General features: G+C 38.6%; 1 protein-coding gene across 5 annotated transcripts in view; it reads left to right on the top strand.

Moving 5' to 3' along the window:
• CHN1 (chimerin 1) overlaps positions 1-17,845 on the top strand; it is a 184,901-nt gene that overhangs the window by 90,730 nt on the left and 76,326 nt on the right. For all 5 annotated transcript variants that reach the window (XM_070241265.1, XM_023622028.2, XM_070241266.1 and 2 more), the window contains one exon: positions 16,766-17,054. In XM_070241265.1, the coding sequence (XP_070097366.1) occupies positions 16,766-17,054 (289 nt within the window). The remainder of the gene's footprint in view (positions 1-16,765; positions 17,055-17,845) is intronic.

Raw genomic sequence — 17,845 nt, 5'->3', positions numbered from 1 at the left:
TGCACCACTATTACAGAATTACAGTATTCTGTATTGGTCAATATAGTTACATTTACCAGCAAGCTTTATATTTTTGTGTGCTTTTAATGTGCTCTCTAGTGTCCTTTTGTTTTACCTTGCAGGTCTTCATTCAGTGTTTCTTTTTTCTTTTTTCCTTTTTTTTGAGGAAGATTAGCCCTGAGCTAACATCTGCCGCTAATCTTCCTCTTTTTTCTGAGGAAGATTGGCCCTGAGCTAACATCTGTGCCCACCTTCATCTACTTTATATGTGGGACACCTGCCACAGTACGGCTTGATAAGTGGTGCCTAGGTCCGTGCCTGGGATCCAAACCAGCAAACCCCAGGCTGCCGAAGCAGAGCACATGAACTTAACCACTTCACCACCAGGCTGGTCCCCCGTCACCATTTCTTGTAAAGCAGGTCTAAAGATGATAAACTCCCTTAGCTTTTGTTTATCTAGGAAAGCCTTTATTTCCCCCTGGGTTTTTTTTTCTTTCTTTTTCTCCTGAAAGCCCCAGTACATAGTTGTATTTCCTAGTTGTAAGTCCTTCTAGTTCTTCTATGTGGGATGCCACTGCAGCATGGCTCAATGAGCGGTGCCGAGTCCACACCCAGGATCTGAACCAGCAAACCCTGGGCTGCCGAAGCAGAGTGCACAGACTCGACCACTACACCACCAGGCTGGCCCCTCTCCTTCATTTTTGAAGGTCCTTTTTGCCAGATGTAATATTCTTTTTTTTTTTTTTTTAAGGATTTTTATTTTTTTCCTTTTTCTCCCCAAAGCCCCCCAGTACATAGTTGTATATTCTTCGTTGTGGGTCCTTCTAGCTGTGGCATGTGGGACGCTGCCTCAGCATGGTTTGATGAGCAGTGCCATGTCCACGCCCAGGATTTGAGCCAACGAAACACTGGGCCTCCTGCAGCGGAGTGCGCGAACTTAACCACTCGGCCACGGGGCCAGCCCCCAGATGTAATATTCTTGGTGGCAGTATTTTTCCTTGCAGCAATTTGAGTATATCATCTCACTCCCTTCTCACCTGTAAGATTTCTGCTGAGAAAGCAACTAATAAATAGGAGCTCCCTTTTACATGGTGAGTCACTTTTCTTGTGCTGCTTTCGAGATTCTCTCTTTGTCTTTGACTTTTGACATTTTGATTATAATATGTCTCAGTAGGGACCTCTTTGAGTTCATCCTGATTGGAGTTCTGTGAGATTCCCGAATTTGGATTTCCGTTTCTTCCCTCTGCTTCATTATTTCTTCAAATAAACCCTCTGTCCCTTCCTCTCTTTCTTCTCCTTCTGAAACTCCCTAATGCATGTATTGGTCTGCTTGAAGATGTACCATAAGCCCCTTAGGAGCTTCACTTTTCTTCCTTCTTTTTTCTTTTTTGCTCCGCTGTCTCAATAATTTCAAATGATGTATCTTCAGGTTTGCTGATTCTTTCTTCTGCCTGATCAAGTCTGATGTTGAACCTTTCTAATTATTGTATTCTTTAGCTCCAAAATTTCTGTATTTTGTTCTTTTAGGAAGGTTAGCCCTGCGCTAACATCCACCACCAATCCTCCTCTTTTTGCTGAGGAAGATTGACACTGAGCTAACATCCGTGCCCATCTTCCTCTATTTTATATGTGGGATGCGTGTGACAACATGGCTTGATAAGCAGTGCATAGTCCGCGCCCTGGATCTCAACCAGAGAACCCGGGCTGCTGAAGCGGAGTGCGCAAACTTAACTGCTGCGCCACTGGGCCAGCCCCTGTATGGTTCTTTTTCATAGTTTCCATCTGTTTGTGGATATTCTCATTTCATTCATTCATTATTTTCCTGATTTCATTTCATTTATTTGTCTGTCTGTGCTGTTTTAGATCATTGAACTTCTTTAAGAAAATTATTTTGAATACTTTGTCAAGTAATTAATAGAATTCTATTTCTTTGGGGTTGGTTTCTGGAGATTTATTTTTGTTCCATTGATTGGGGCATGGTTCCCTGGTTCTTCATGTGACTTGTGATTTTTGTTTTCTGAGTTTTCCGCATTCATAAAAATAGCCATTTCTCCCAGTCTTTACAAACTGGCTTCATACAGAGGAAGAGCTTCACCAGTCAGCCCTGACAGAGATTCTAGGAGCCTCTGACACCTTTTGGGAGGGATGTAACTTCTCTGGGCCCGTGAGTGTGATTTCCCGATTAGAGAGGTTCATCACTTTCTTTTTCAGAACCTCATAATCTCTTGGACCGTCTGGTGTCTCTCTGTGGTACTGCAGGTTCTCTGGTGCTACAGGAGCAAGCTGCCCTGCTCTCCTTGTTCTCAGTAGCCCCTGGGTATCCAAAGTATGCCAGCTCCCTGGAAGCTCCCTGAATCAGGTGAGACAAATACCAGTCCCCTTGGAAGTTCTCTGAAAAGCCAGAACCCTGGACACAGGCCTCATTCTTCTTCCTCTTCCCTGAGGGAGAACCAAGAAGTTGGGCATCTTCTCCTGACTGTGCCAAACCATGCCAGTCTCTGTTTGGGGCACTGCAGGCCCTCTGATGCCTGCAGGAAGCTGTCCCCAGTCTTCCGTGCTTTCAGCACCTCCCAGGCATCCAAACTATGCTCGTGCCACTAGCACTTTGAATCAGGCGAGGCAATGAACCAGTCCCTCGGGCAGCCCTCTGAAAAGCCAGAATATTAGACACATGTTCCACTCTTCTCCCTGCCACCCCTCTCAACACCCAGAGAACCACATAATGATCTTTTGGTCGATGATTGACTACATATATGATGGTGGTCTCATAAGATTAGTACCAGATAGCCTAGGTGCGTAGTAGGTTATACCATCTAGGTTTGTGTAAATATACTCTATCGTGGTCACACAACGATGAAATCACCTAACAACATGTTTCTCAGAACATGTCCCCATTGTTAAATGATGCATGAGCATGACTGTGCTGCAATTTCTTTCTTTCTTTTTTTCTTTAAAGTTTGGCCCTGAGCTAACATCTCGCCAATCTTCCTCTTTGTTTTTTCTTATCCCCAAAGCCCCCCCAGTACATAGTTGTATATTCTAGTTGCAGGTTCTTCTAGTTGAGCTACACGGGACACCACGTCAACATGGCTTGGTGAGCGGTGCTAGGTCCGTGCCCAGGATCCGAACCGGTGAAACCCTTGGCTGCCGAAGCTGAGCACATGGACTTAACCACTCGACCATGGGGTCAGCCCCTGCAATTTCTTAAATGAGTTCTCATAAAAGAATTTTCATCCATATATTGTTGTTAATTTGGTGTCTCTGTGGGGGAACAAGAACTGGGACTTCCTATTCTTCGATCTTGCTCTTATATATCTTTTATACACACGATCCTTACCTTATTAAATATAGTGAATGTTTCTTCTGGTTTGTCCTTCCATTTGCCTAACCCCCCTTAAATTGTCCTGTCTTCCCCGAGTCTAGTAAAATAGCTCTCCTATGAATATCTCCTGTTATCCCCAGGCTAAAATAGCTGCCCTATGGCTCTTGTCATCATTCTGAGTGGGTGTTCCTCCCTCCTGCTGCTCCCCATCTGCTCATTTCAGACAATTGTGTTAGCTTCTGGCTCTGCTTCTGCTCTCAGTTGTGATTATTCTCCAAGCTACAGGTTGACTCCTTCTGCTAGATCTTTCAGAATTTTTCCTAAGGGTTCCAATAGATGTTTGCTGCCAGGTTTTTAGGCTCACTTAGAAATCTATTCATGACTCAGGTGTTTTTATTCTTAGAGATGGTACCTGATGTGCAAGATTATCTTTCAGTCTCTACTGAATACATTTATGCCTGATACTGTTGATAACCTGGTTATTAATCTGTTTTCTGAAAAGATCTTCAATGTTCCCTGAGAATACCGAGGAACAAGGTACCGTCTACAGTAATAATCTATCTACAGGTCTGCCTGTCTTTACAAGTGAACTGAGGTCCTCCAGGGCAGGACCTACGTCTTACTCATCTTGGTTTCCTTGAACCTCATGCAGTGCTTGGTGTACACTGGACTTATGTAATAAAGTTGCATGGATAATTGTCAGACTTAGAATACGTCCCTGTGATACAGTTCTTTGCATAAATAAGGAACCAAAGAAAGCTGTTTTTTATTCCATTTATTGCTCTTATTTAAGGATCTCTTAAGTAGACAGATATTCATGATTCCTTTGCTTTGTTTTTCTAAAAAATACATAACCCAGTTACTGGGCTTCTGATGACCTTTTTGGCCTTGTGGTTTTAAATCAGTGTATGTGGTCAGGGGTTCAGGACATGGCTTTGCAGTCAGACAGTCCCAGATTCAAACTCTGATTCTAGAATTTTCTGCATGACTTTGGGCAAATTACTTATCTCCCTAGATCTCAGTTTGCTTATCTATGAAATGAGGATGTAATACTAATACCTCATTGTATTAGAAGGATTCTTTGGAATAATGCATAGTGCCTAGCACATGACACTCAAAAATATTAAATAGTGTTATTAAAATGAACACACACAGATACATTGTGTATTACATTTTCAGCCTTTTACTTATTAGCCACTAAAAGTCAGCAAGTGGCAACCATGACCATGTTGATCATTCACTTTTCCAGCAAACATTTTGATTACATCTGATGCCTAACATCTTCATTAGAGACAAGAGGCTATTTAAGAACAGCTCCATAAATAGTAGCAATTACAAATTGGTTTATTGCTTTTCCATAGCCTGAAATCCTCGTCGAGCTGTCCTTAAAATCTGATGAGAACAGTGTCCATCAGTTTAAAGTAAATCTTTGTATTAGAAACTGAGACATCCAAACACAAGAGAATATATGCTGTATGTTTCCATTTACATAAGTAGTAGAAAATTATAGTGACAGAAAGCCGTTAAGTGGCTGCACAGGACAAGGGATGGAGGGCTCAGCTTGCAGAGGAACCTGAGGATCCTTTGGGGAAGGGGTGACAGTAGTATCTGTCAGAACTCGTTGACTTGTGTACTTTAAATGGATGCAGTTTATTGTATGTGAATTATACATTAATAAATTGATTTTTTTAATGAGGCATTTTTATGATATATTTTATGTAGTAATTTGCTGATAGTTAACGACCACTAAGTAATAAGCTTAAAGATATGTGCTTAACCAAATTCAGGCCTGCCTCTGCTCATCTCCAGTAACATCCTGCTTGTCTGGAGGTCAGGCTGTTGGCAGCCTCACGTCTCCAAAATCTGGCTGAGAGGCTGGAAATAAGAAGGAAATGCCTTTGAGTGGCTGGGTAGCCACCCAGAGCCCATGTGTTTATTGCACAGGAGTGCTCGGTAATCCCCATTAGAGTCTATTTAATACAGCTTTATGTAAAATATCAATAAATCCTCCTTTTTCCAAGCTTACAGCAGATTTAAAGTAGCAAATTAGTAGGTGAACACAGGTGGTAACCTGCAAAGAGGATTTTAAAAACAAAACTAGAATCAGGAACCAGTAGCTCAGTGATGGGAGGCAGTGTGGACCAGGGAGAGGCAGCCCAGGGCACCACAGTAGCCTCTGGGCTGTGTCTGTATTCAGACACTCACGTTTTAGTATTACATTCATGATAATAAACCTGAGTCTTCAAGAACAATGTTAAATTACAGTCTGTATATGATGCTTAGAATTACGTCGTTTATACAGAAATGATTAAATAAAAGCATTTTGTTGTTTAAAGGAATTACATAGTAGGAATCTGGAAAACATGTCTCTGAACATGTAGGTTTGTGTTTGTAAACAAACACACACGTGCGCACGTATAGAACTCTACAAACACTTGCACACATACAGAACTCATGCTTTTTTAAACTTCTATTGTAGTGTGACTTTTTATCCTGAGCTAGTAGACTCATGAAAACAAGATTTTTAATAAAGTGAGACTGATCACCAACTCTTGAATAAGCCAAATCTATTGCTTATTGTACAAATATATTGACCGTTTCTGGACCTACCCTGGTTTTTAAAAGATTATAATGGGTGTAAAATACTTTTCTGTAAGTAAACATATGCATTTACTTGTTGGCTGGACATAACACTTAATATTGTTTCTCTGATTTAATAGTAAAATGAAAACAGGGTAGCACAAGTTATTATAATTGGCTCACTATGTTAGAAAAATTGTTTTTCATTTACTTACTCAATATGGAAAGCAGTTTCATGTAATAAAGATCGTCACACCAAAGCATTATAGCTCTGTAAATGACAAACACTATATCATGAGAATTATCACTGTTTTGAGAATTACGCCCAACAAAACTCTAGTAATCTGCTTATATTTTGGAAATTCTATGTTACATGTATTTTTTTAGAATACTTTTTGTCATCACATTTAGCTGGCCAACTAGAGGAAAGTGGTAAAGAAGCCCCTCCTAATTCTATTCAGCCACCACTTACTTAGGGCCTAATATGTGCAAAGCACCACGCCAGCCTCTGGTGCTTTAAAAGTAAAACTGATAACTGATTCTTAAGGGCTTGGGGCTTACTAAAGTGTTTGGACTTTTTCTTTTTTGAGGAACATTAGCCCTGAGCTAACATCTGCTGCCAATCTTCCTCTTTTTTTTTTTTTTTTTTCTGCTGAGGAAGACTGGCCCTGAGCTAACATCCATCCCCATCTTCCTCTACTTTATATGTGGGACGCCTACCACAGCATGGCTTGCCAAGCAGTGCCATGTCCACACCTGGCATCCAAACCGGCGAACCCTGGGCCGCCGAAGCGGAGCGCACACACTGAACTGCTGTGCCACCAGCCGGCCCCAATGGACTTTTTCTTATAGGCAATAATGAACTGTTAACAATGTTCAAGAGGGAAAATGATGTCGTAGGATTTCTCTTGGAATAAACTGGTGGCTGTAGGCAGATTGGGTAAAGTCTGTGTAGATTCAGAAAGCTCAATCAGTGAATAAAAGTTTAAATGTAGAGGGAGATTGAAGAATCTCAGATAATTATGAAATTTGGGGCAAGGTTGAGTGTGGGGGTGGTGGTCGTGTCAGGGGATGTTGGAGGAGGAGTGGTTTCTGAGGGGGAGAAGGGGTGAGAGGACTGCTAAGTTTGCTTGGGGACCTGTTGGTTTGGCAGTGCTTCGAGAGGCCTGTGAGAAGCGGATCCGTGAACTGCTGTTGAAGTAAGAGGCTCCTAGAGAGAGGTTAGAAAGCAGTCCTTACTAATGGAGAAAGAGAACCATTTTACTTTAAGCAATGGATGGAGTTTGTGAAATCTTATTTTGTTTGGGGTTGGGGTTTATTTTTATTAGCCTGTCTATTTTACCGTTAGGAGCTTGATCCTCTTAGTTGCTGCATCCATAACCTGAGGCCGTTGGGTGAGACTGGTGTTTCTCAAACTTTAAGCCACGTGGGAATCACCTTGGGATCTTGTGAACAATGCAGATTCTGAATCGGAAGGTCTAGGGTGCGACCTGGGGGCCTGGATTTCCAACACGCATTAACATTACAATCACAAAGCTCTCTTCTGTCTTCAGAGTCTCATCTTTCCGATTTAAGATTTTTGTAGAGTAAGAGAAGCCAGAATTCTTACACTTTACTCATTCAACATACATTTTTATTTCATGATTGGCAGATGAACCAGTAGCTATAGGTAAGGTTCAACAAAGCACATTTTTAATTAATAGCTCTGCCAGGCATTACAGTGCCAGAAAATTGTCATTTTCTCTTCTTTCATATATGTTTGGTTGGGTCATGTGCATTTAATTATGTTAACATGTACTCATTTTTTGAATCTTTCATTTTAATTTAGTTAGCTATCAAGTTGAACAGTTGACTGAAATAGGAGGTGTGCTTTTGCGATGCTGCAAATTTGTATGGTACATATACTTTCTTTCTTGGAATGACATTGACATATGCTTGCTTAAATAAATTATCCTTGCCAACCTGACTGAATCACTAGTCAGTATAAAACACAATATCACTGACTGTGTTAAAAGTACAAGAAAGCAGTGTGCATTTATTTGTTCATATTTTTGGCCATGACATCCATTGACGTACCCCTGACATTCTGTGTAATGATCATTGGCTAAGAGATTATGAGAGAAGTGAGGAAGGCTGGAGTTAGGGGTTGGGAAGAATGAGTAGGTACAGGAAGAGGGGATGAGTAGGAGAGAGATTTTACAAATTTAAAAATGTAAGAAACTATCGCTAAAAGTAAATACAAAAGAGATTTTTACCAGTGAATAAGCTTTCCCCTGAATTTAAGGGACTTTGGGGTTTGGTTCTGTGGGGCCTCTTGAAGACCGTTTAGTGTGGTGCAACAGGTCCAAGACTGGCCCCACTTATCAAGCCTTTGCTTGGATTTGGTTTCGTTACAACGGTTCTGTTAACTAAAGACATAAAGGAACTCATCCACCAGTTCATGATGAAGAAAGATTCAGTGCATTTCGTGGAAGTAAAATTCTAATAAATATGGTTCTGTTGTGAAAGATGGTCATTTATTAACTTAAGTAAAATTCCAGGCATTTTTTAAAGGTATTGATATTTTAAAATGTTAAATTGCTACTACTAAATGCAGTATTTGTAAAAAAACAAAAAATTAACATTATCATTCATTGGCTCCTAAAGACTGTTTTTGAAAAGAAGCTATAACTTTATATTAGGAATGTCTCTCTGTTGTCTTTAATTTAGACAACAGCTTGTCTGGATAGGGTACCCTCACTGTATTTTTTCTTACCACTTTATGGTTATCACACCATTGTTTTTGACATTTATTGTGACTGTAGAGAAGTCTGAGAACAATCTTGCTTTTCCCCCATATGAAGGTGACACTGTTTCCTGCCTGGTTATCTGAAAACTTCTTTGTTTATTCTTCAAGTTTAGTAACTTAAATCAGGATATATTTAATGTTGATAGTTCTTTAATAAACTTATCCATTAAACAGTGTGCTCTTTCAGTCTTGAGATTTCTTTCTTTCTTCCCTTCCTGGAATGTTTCCAAAAGGACATTTCTGAGTAATTTTTCTGTTACATTTGTTGGCATCTGAACTTCAGGGACAATTTTTTATGTTGGATTTTCTTGCTCTTCTGTGTTTATTATCTACTCTGTAATTGATTTACTCTTTTGTTTGTCCTCTGCATCCAGTGGCATTATTCAAGGCTTACTCCATGCCATCAATTTGCTTTTCAGTCTTATTGGTCCTATACCCTACCATTTCTAGTTATTTATTAGATTTTCTAGTTAATATATTAATATTATTTTATAACTATATTAATAATTAATATTAATGTAAATATTACTAGTGATATCATTTTGGTACTCAATTTGTTTTTATTAGCCTCATAATCTCCCTTTTCATCTCATTTTAGAAAACTCATCATTGAATTCTATAATTAAATTTATATTCTTAAGTTCCATAATGTGAAACACTTATAAGGTGTCTGTTTCTAATTGGTTTTTCTTCCAGACTAAGATCCTCGACTGCCATTTGGATGCTATATTCTTTAAACACATTTATTATAAAATAAAACATACAGAAAAGTATATAAAACTTATATGTACAGTTTTAAAAATGGATTACATTTAAATATGTGTAAACCTATATAATCCCTACCACATAAGATATATTAATGGTAGTCCAGAAATTCCCAGTGTTGTCCTCTCTGTCATTGTTTCAACCTTCCACACTGTAGTTTACCATTGTGCTCACTTTATTGTTCTTTTTCGTACTTTTCTTCATAGTCTTCCCAGCCATATGTAGATTTCTGTATACTGCAGTTGGATTTTGCCTGCCTTTGGACTTTATTTAATTGAACCACACTGTATGTATTCTTTTGCGACTTGTTCTTTTTTCCCAACATTATATTTTAAAAATTCATCCATGCTGTTGCATGTATCTGTTTTCCTTATTGTATAGTATTTCACTATATTAGTCAGGATTCTCTGAGAAACATAACCAGTAGGATACGTGTGTGGATGTCTATATAGAATAGGATTTATTGGAAGCAGTTGGCTCACGTGACTGTGGAGACTGGCAAGCGTAGATCTGCAGTGAGGGCCGGCAGGCTCGAGACTCAGGAGAGCCCTTGGTGCAGACGATGTCCAAAAGCCGTCTCCTGGAGAATTCCTCTTGCTCAGTGAGCCACTCTTTGTGTTCTATTCAGGCCTTCAGCTGGTTGGATTAAGCCCGCCGAGTTATGGAGAACAGCCTGCTTTACCCAAAATTCACTGATTTAAATGTTAATCTCATCTGAAAACACCCTCCAAGTTGGCATATAAAATTAACCACTGTAGTATGTATACTACAATTTTTCTATTTTCCTGGGAATTTATATGATTTCTAGGTTTAGATATTTTGGACATTGCTGCTGCCATGTGTGTGTATATATATGTATGTATTTATGTGTGTGTGTGTGTGTGTGTGTCCTAGTGCCTGTAATTACTCATATTGTTTGGGATATTACCTAGGAATAGGATTGTATGTTGTAGGGTATGCATATATTCAACTTTACTAAATACTATAAAACCCTTTTGTTAAACAATATGTTGGTTATATTAACTGCTCTGTATCCTTGCTGATGCTTGGTATTGTCAGACTTGTTAAATTTTGCCATTCTGAGGATTTAATTTGCATTTAATGGACTACTCTTTGAGCATCTTTTCATGTTTACCCTCTTGATGTATTGCTATTTTTGTCCATTTCTTTGATTTCTTCCTTTTCTGTCTTCTCTGTTCTCTCTTTCCAGAACTCCTTTTATTTAGATGTCAGACTTCCTGGATTGAGTCTCTATCTTATTTCTCATCTTTCTGTCTTTTTGCTCTTCTTGAATATTTTCTTAACTTTGTCTTTCATTTCTTCTTTTAAGAGTTTCATTTATGCTATATTCACTTTTTCTACTTATTTTTGCATGTATTCTGTATTTATTCCTTGTTTTTTTTTTACAGCATCCTAATTTTTCTTGCTAAATCCTGTTCAGGAACAGAAATAGGAGGCATCCTACTTCTGTTCCTTTGAGCATGTTGACAATTAAAAAATTTTTTTTTCATCTCCTTGCATGGCTTATTTCCTCCAACTTGCTTTGATTCTGTTTGTTGATCCATCTTTGTCCTTCATGAGGGAGATTTTCCTCAGATGTAAGTGGTCCTTGGCTGACTGCTCTTATTTAAGTTTATTTGGCACTAAAAAGCTGACCAGTAGTTCTGAGAGCTTGAGAGAAACCTGCCAGTTAGAGAATGATGCCTCTATTCTTAAGTCTTTTCAGTTGGGCTGATCAGATTTCCCAGGTAAGAAGCTTCCACTCTCCTGTGAGGAAAGGTACAAGCCTTCTGAGAACGTGGGGCCACAGAGAGATGGAGGTCTCAATCTTCAGTATTTAAAACTTACACTTAGGGGACCAGCCCAGTGGCGTAGTAGTTGAGTTCACGCACTCCGCTTCGGCAGCCTGGGGTTCACAGGTTTGGATCATGGGCACAGACTTAGCACCACTCATCAAGCCACGCTGTGGCAGCATACCACATAAAAGAGAGGAAGATGGGCACACATATTAACTCAGCGACAGTCTTCCTCAAGCAGAAAGAGGAAGAATGGCAATGCATGTTAGCTCAGGGTCAATCCCCTTCACCAAAAAAACCCCAACTTAGTTTTCAGCATGGTACGTGTGCCTTCAATTTTGTCTGGTGTTCCTCAGTTCAGAGTTTCCTCGTTTTACCCTATCCAGAGAACAAAACTTGTCTTCCACCAGAGTGGGGAAAGGGTGGCGTTGGGGACAGGATTGGAAAGGGTGGGGGACATCTAACTGCTTCTTAAACAGACCTTCAACTAACCTTTCTTTATCAGCTCCAACTTCCAGAACTGCCTGGTGCCGCCTTTGGAGGTTTAGTGAGGCACATTGGTTTACTCCTTTCCTGTAGATGATTTATTCTGCCAAAGGAATGCCATCATTAGTTCACATATTTTAATACTTTTGCCTCATTTTACCATCCAAAATTATATAAGATAGACAAAAGTAGTATCCTAACAAAGTTTCAGATGGAGAAATTATTTTAAAGTATTATATAGCTGTGTTCTGTCTTCCTTAGTCTTTCTTAGTTAATCCATCTAAACTCATTTTTTAGTATTTAGATGAAGACCTCTTCATATTCTTGTCTCTGTTTAAACTTCTCTTCCAAGAGTATGTTTCTGATTAGATGAATTTATGAGATATTTGTATTTTGTCATTAGATTAGCTTCTTTGATTCTGGTGAACAATACACAAATATACGGTTATGACAAATAAAGTTTTTCTTGCATGTTGGTTTCTGGAAATAGTTCTAACATTTTATTGTTAACTTAGACTAGTCTGTTTGTATATGTTTTGTTTTCTGTTTGTTAACAGAAAACATCTGTTAGCTTGGAGCTTTCCTTTGAAGAGATGCTTCCAAATACTTTGACTTCAAATCAGAACTAATTCTTGGTTTTAAGGAAAGTAAAGTAAAATCCCACAGGCTATTCTTTATACTTATTTTCATCACTTTGTACCTCCAGACTGAATTTTTTATGCATATGATTTACTTGCTAAAAAATAGAAAGGATGATATTAAGGGTTTTGTTCACTTTTAAAAGCTAGATGTTAGAATTACATATTTTGAAATTCATCTGAACGCAACTGGGCACAGCATTAAACAGCTTTTTAAAACATGAAAACCAAAACCTGGAATCACTGGGGAAAAAGATGTTTCTAGAAAGTGGTAATTATGTACAACAGTAGCAGTTTAAAACAGATTATCCCAGTCTTTCTTTTCTATTTGTTAACTACAGTACCACTTTGGAGAAAACGCATTTTTATTTTGTTGAACTCTATCTAGGTGAGAGTAGGGTCTATACAGTTTCAGACGTGTTCACCAAAGAATGAACAGCTATTAAAAAGCAAGGGCAGAGGCAGATAATAAATATAAGAAAAGATAAAAAGAAAATTTTCCTATAAAAATGGAGGGAAAATGGTTTAGCTTTAACAGTTTGTACAGATCAGTACTCCGCAGTCTAGAATTCAGCCATTGTCACTAGATCCAGTTAGCGTGTCCTGCTGTCAATCTGGCTATAATTACTCACCTTTCTCCTTTGAAGTCAGAGACCTAACTCCTGAGGCGCAGTGGAAAGACTCCTTGCTTCTCTCCTTCTCCACTCTTTGCCTTCTGTTGTAGTCTCACTCTGTTTAACCAAGGAGTGTAAACTTAGCCAAGGACATCCAGAAGAAAAATTCACAAAGACCTCCTCCTGGCCTTTCGTTGACTATAAAATCAACCTTTGCAGAGATATTCCTGTACAACCAGTGGTACCCATTATTTATTCAACCCCCTTCAGTGCATATTTATTGAACATCTTTTCTGTTTTACTTTATTGTTTGATAACTCCTTCTGTTATTCTCTGCAGAGGCCTAAGCGAGCAGAGTAGGAGAAAGGGAACTACCGTTCATTGAACTTGCTGTGTACTTAGCTTTGACTTGAATACTCTTATGTAATCCTCATAACCACGTAGGGTAGGGTAATGTTATTCCTGTTTTCTAGATGCAAAATCTGAAAAACGATTTTCCCCAAATCACCCAGCTAACGAGCAGCAAATCCAGAATTTAAACTTACTCTGTCTGCGGCCAGAGCCAGAGGTTTTCTGTTAACACGTAGGACCCACACTTGCCTGCCCCTGTCCTAACCCTATTTCAGGATGGCAGGGGTGCTTTTGTACTTGCACATGGGAAGATGCTCTGACATCTTATGTCAGCTCAAGTGTTTATGCTCTGAGATCTTATTAAACAGTGAGTTTCTTGGTTTCATAATGTGAGGAAGATATTGAAGTCACTTGATTTCAAGAATCACTGTACAGAAATGTAATTTTTCTATATAAGAACAAGGTTTTTATACATTTTTATAATGGTTTTTTAGAAATCAATCTAAAGATGGACTTTTTAAAATTCAGCTCATCTTGTCTTTGTATTGACTTGTTTTTATGTTTGTCTATTTCCCATTGAGGCTACTGAGGGAACAGGAACGTTATTATGAACCGCCTAATATTTAACAAGGCTCCTGGGGATCTTGTTAAATGTTTGTTGCATAAATGACAATCTGTGAGTGGTGAACTTTTGTAAGGAAGGACTCTTTTTTTGTCCTTAGATTTGGCATCTTCCTTTTTATGGCTCTTTTTCCTAGAACAGATATATCCGTCCCCCACCTTGCTCAAAGATTTTCTGTCCTGTCTTTCAGATCAAGGAAGGGAACATGTCTCTGTCTGTGCTGTGATGCTATTCTCTATGTAACTTCCAAAGTAAAAGAGAGGGCAATTCAGAGTAGGCAAAGAAAGCCTACAGTTCCTTTAGTAAAAATAATGCAATTTTTAAAGAAAAATCAATCATAATTCCAAAGTAGAAATTCATATTCTTGTCCTTTGAGCTTAAGTTTTAATTAACTCGTTATGAGTTATTTTAGTTGTCTGATCAGCTCCCTTAAGACTGGAAATTCGATTGGACTGGATGTCTAGAGCAGAAGCGCCGGCTGGGGAGGAACTGGGAACCATGCAGTGGCTCTTGAAGTCACTGAGTTGAGAAAGAGAAAAGGACAAACTTACTTAGACTTTTTCACCCAATAACTTAGAGGTAGCCAGGAAATCCTCCCCTTGGATGGATTAGAAATAGCCACATTGTAAAGTGTCAGAAAGTCTAACCCTAGAGTCCGCTCTTTCAGGCTGACCATCCCAACCCAGGTGAGGCTGGTTCAGCCATCTTCCCTTCTGCCCTGTCCTCTCATACTTCTCGGATTTCAGAAGACAATCGAGTGTCAAATGCCTGGCGCCATTGCTTGGATAGTCTTTACTAAGTGCCATGCTCATTGTGGAAATGGCCACCGTAAAATCAGAAGCCCCTGCAGGAGTAAAATGGTCTCATCTCTCATTGAAATGCCTCTGAATACAACTGAAATATAAAGGGACTTAGTGTTAAACAATGCTATGAGTGTTTATTGTTGTAAGAACATTATAAAACTTATAAAGTGGCTTTTCATGTTTACTTCTCAATGACGGATAATGTATATTAACAAAGAGGAAATAATAAAAGCAGTATATTAAACTGAAAAAAAACTTTTATATTTAACTTTGGCGTAGAAATTTTACCTTCCAATTTTTTACGCTTACATTATAATGAAAATTTACTTGAAAGAAATATGTCTTTAACATTGGAGGAAAATGGAGAATGGGAAAGTGGAATTATGTAGATCATTCACTTGAGCGTAAATCAAAATTTAATTGCTTTTAAAGAACCAAAAAGTGGATAAATTTTATTTTAGAAGAAGGACCAGCATGAATAGAATGTTGGGTTCTAGATTAAATAATTATTAAAGTCTAATTTGAACTACAGAAACAGGGTTACCTCAGACAATTATTTAAAAAATATTTTGTTTTCTTTTTTAAGGACATTAAAAGTGAAATCTGAAGTTGTTTCTAACTCCTGTCCTTCTGGAATATAACCTATACCAGAATAATATTATTGCATAAATTTGTAGTCCTGTTTAAACGCTTTACTTAAGCAGCTATTATTTTAGCGTTTTTGTTCATCTCTAGTCTGTGTATTTTTAACAAGGAAATTAAATATATCCTTTCTGATTTATTTAGATTTTTGGGGTTTTTTTTGAGGAAGATTAGCCCTGGGCTACCATCTGCTGCCAATCCTCCTCTTTTTGCTGAGGAAGGCTGGCCCTGAGCTAACATCCACGCCCGTCTTCCTCTACTTTATACGTGGAAGTCCTACCACACACAGCATGGCTTGCCACCTGGTGCCATGTCTGCACCCAGGATCTGAACCGGTGAACCCCAGGCTGCCAAAGTGGAATGTGTGAACTTAACTACTGTGCCACCGGGCCGGCCCCTGATATATTTAGTTTTTAATGAGGTTCACTTGGGGCTACCTTCGGGAGACCATGTCACTGGCCCTTGGTGCCTTTTGGCATCAGCTTCCATTAAAATCAGTGCACGTTCTTGCCTTGTCTTTGTGCCAGGACACTGATGCTAGTCATGCCAGCTTGGATTTATTTCTGAACTTTGCTACAGCAAGCAAAATAGCTGAAGTTATCGTAAAAATAAACCATTCTCCAGTTTTTAAAGTATGTCACCAAACATGACTCAAAAGTGAAAGCAGAATTTCTGGAGTCCAGTAGTTTATGACTTATGTGCCGTATGTATCGCGAACATTTCTTGCCCAGACTCAACAAGCAGAAGAATGACTGTGTGAAAGGGAAGAACAAGTCCTTGGCTCAAGGCTAGAAATAGCAAAAGTGTGTTTCTGTGCCGTCCTGCCCTACCGTATGACTCAGGTTCTGGAATCGGCTCGACTTCAGATAATTGCTAACATCACACTCAGAGGAGCCTTAAATGGGGTTTCCCGTTAAAGGACATGAATTCTGGGCTGTAAAGTACGTTGAATATTTTTATTGATCAACCTGAAGAGAACATGTTCATATAGAAATTTCATGTATTATGGAGTTGACCAGTTGAATATAGAATGTGTTCTAATAGGATGTGAGGTTTATTTTCCCCTGTTTTTCCTACAGGCATAATGAGGCAGCTTAAAAAGATAAATAAGAATACAGTTTTCCTTCTAGAGCAGACATCCTTTGGGCGAGTTATTCTTAGTTGTTGCAGGTTTATTCTTTGTGTTCAAAAGTTTAATTTTCTGTATTCCAGACAATTCATGGAAATTAACCACAGTTTATTGAGCAAACAAAGAAGACACACACAAAAAAAAAGCGATAGTTTTTTTTTTTTTCTTTTCAGAAAGAATTCACTTGCTTACTTTTCTTAAAAACATCTTTCCCATTTCATTGAGGCAGATTTGGAAGTCAAACCAGAAACTTCAGGCTCTACTACGATGGAAAACACTTTGTTGGGGAGAAGCGCTTTGAGTCCATCCACGACCTGGTGACTGATGGATTGATTACTCTCTATATTGAAACCAAGGCAGCAGAATACATTGCCAAGATGACGATAAACCCCATTTATGAGCACATAGGATACACAACCTTAAACAGAGAGCCAGCATACCAAAAACATATGCCAGTCCTGAAAGAGACACATGATGAGAAAGATTCGACAGGCCAGGATGGGGTATCAGAGAAAAGGGTAAGCTACCATGAAACCACACTTTATCTTCTTCTGTTTGGGGGCCTTGTAAGAAAGCCATTGTTGCCCGAAGAGATTGACTTCTCCACGGTCAGCTGAGATTGACTTCTCACAGCTTCAAAAGGATATGCGTTTTCCTTAATGTGTAGTTTCTGTGCTGCTGAGCTTTGCAAATTTCTAATTCTTGTTCAGTTAAAATATGTCAGGTATATTTTTGTACTCCTGATTATTTCCTGTTTGATCAGTTTCAAAGTTTTAAAAATATGTTGGAAAATGGCCCCTTGTAAAAAAGTTCAGGGGTTTTGGTCAGAAGCATAACTTATGATCAAGAAAAGATAGTTATATTACATAAGAAATTGAGGAGTTGCATTATCTATCAAAATTACTTTTTTGTTTCCCTTAAAGGTAATTCAGTTTATAAATAGCTCTGTTCTTTGGCAGAATGATATATATCCATATTTTTAAAATGTGCATGATTAAATTCACTCCATCAATAACTTATACTATGTTGAGAATCAGTCAGTCTTGAGTAAGAGGAGGATTTCTCTCTTTGTGGCCTCTTAAGACGTAATTGAATGAGGAAGGTTTACTTTCTTTAACTATAAAAGACAATTTAAGTTTTTCATTTGTTATTTTTAATTATAATATTTGTAAGGTTAACATCAGAAGTTTTAATTGCTTGGCATTAAGGTGATAATTGTCCCTCCCTCCCCCTCACCTCCAAGAAAAATAATTTCCTGATGCTTTATATTGTGTGGGATTTAATTGGGGCAACTTTATGTATTCTAATT

This window comes from Equus caballus, chromosome 18 (genome assembly GCF_041296265.1).
Source record: "Equus caballus isolate H_3958 breed thoroughbred chromosome 18, TB-T2T, whole genome shotgun sequence".
In the NCBI taxonomy this organism is placed as follows: domain Eukaryota; kingdom Metazoa; phylum Chordata; class Mammalia; order Perissodactyla; family Equidae; genus Equus; species Equus caballus.
This window is presented reverse-complemented; position numbering and strand designations above follow the sequence as displayed.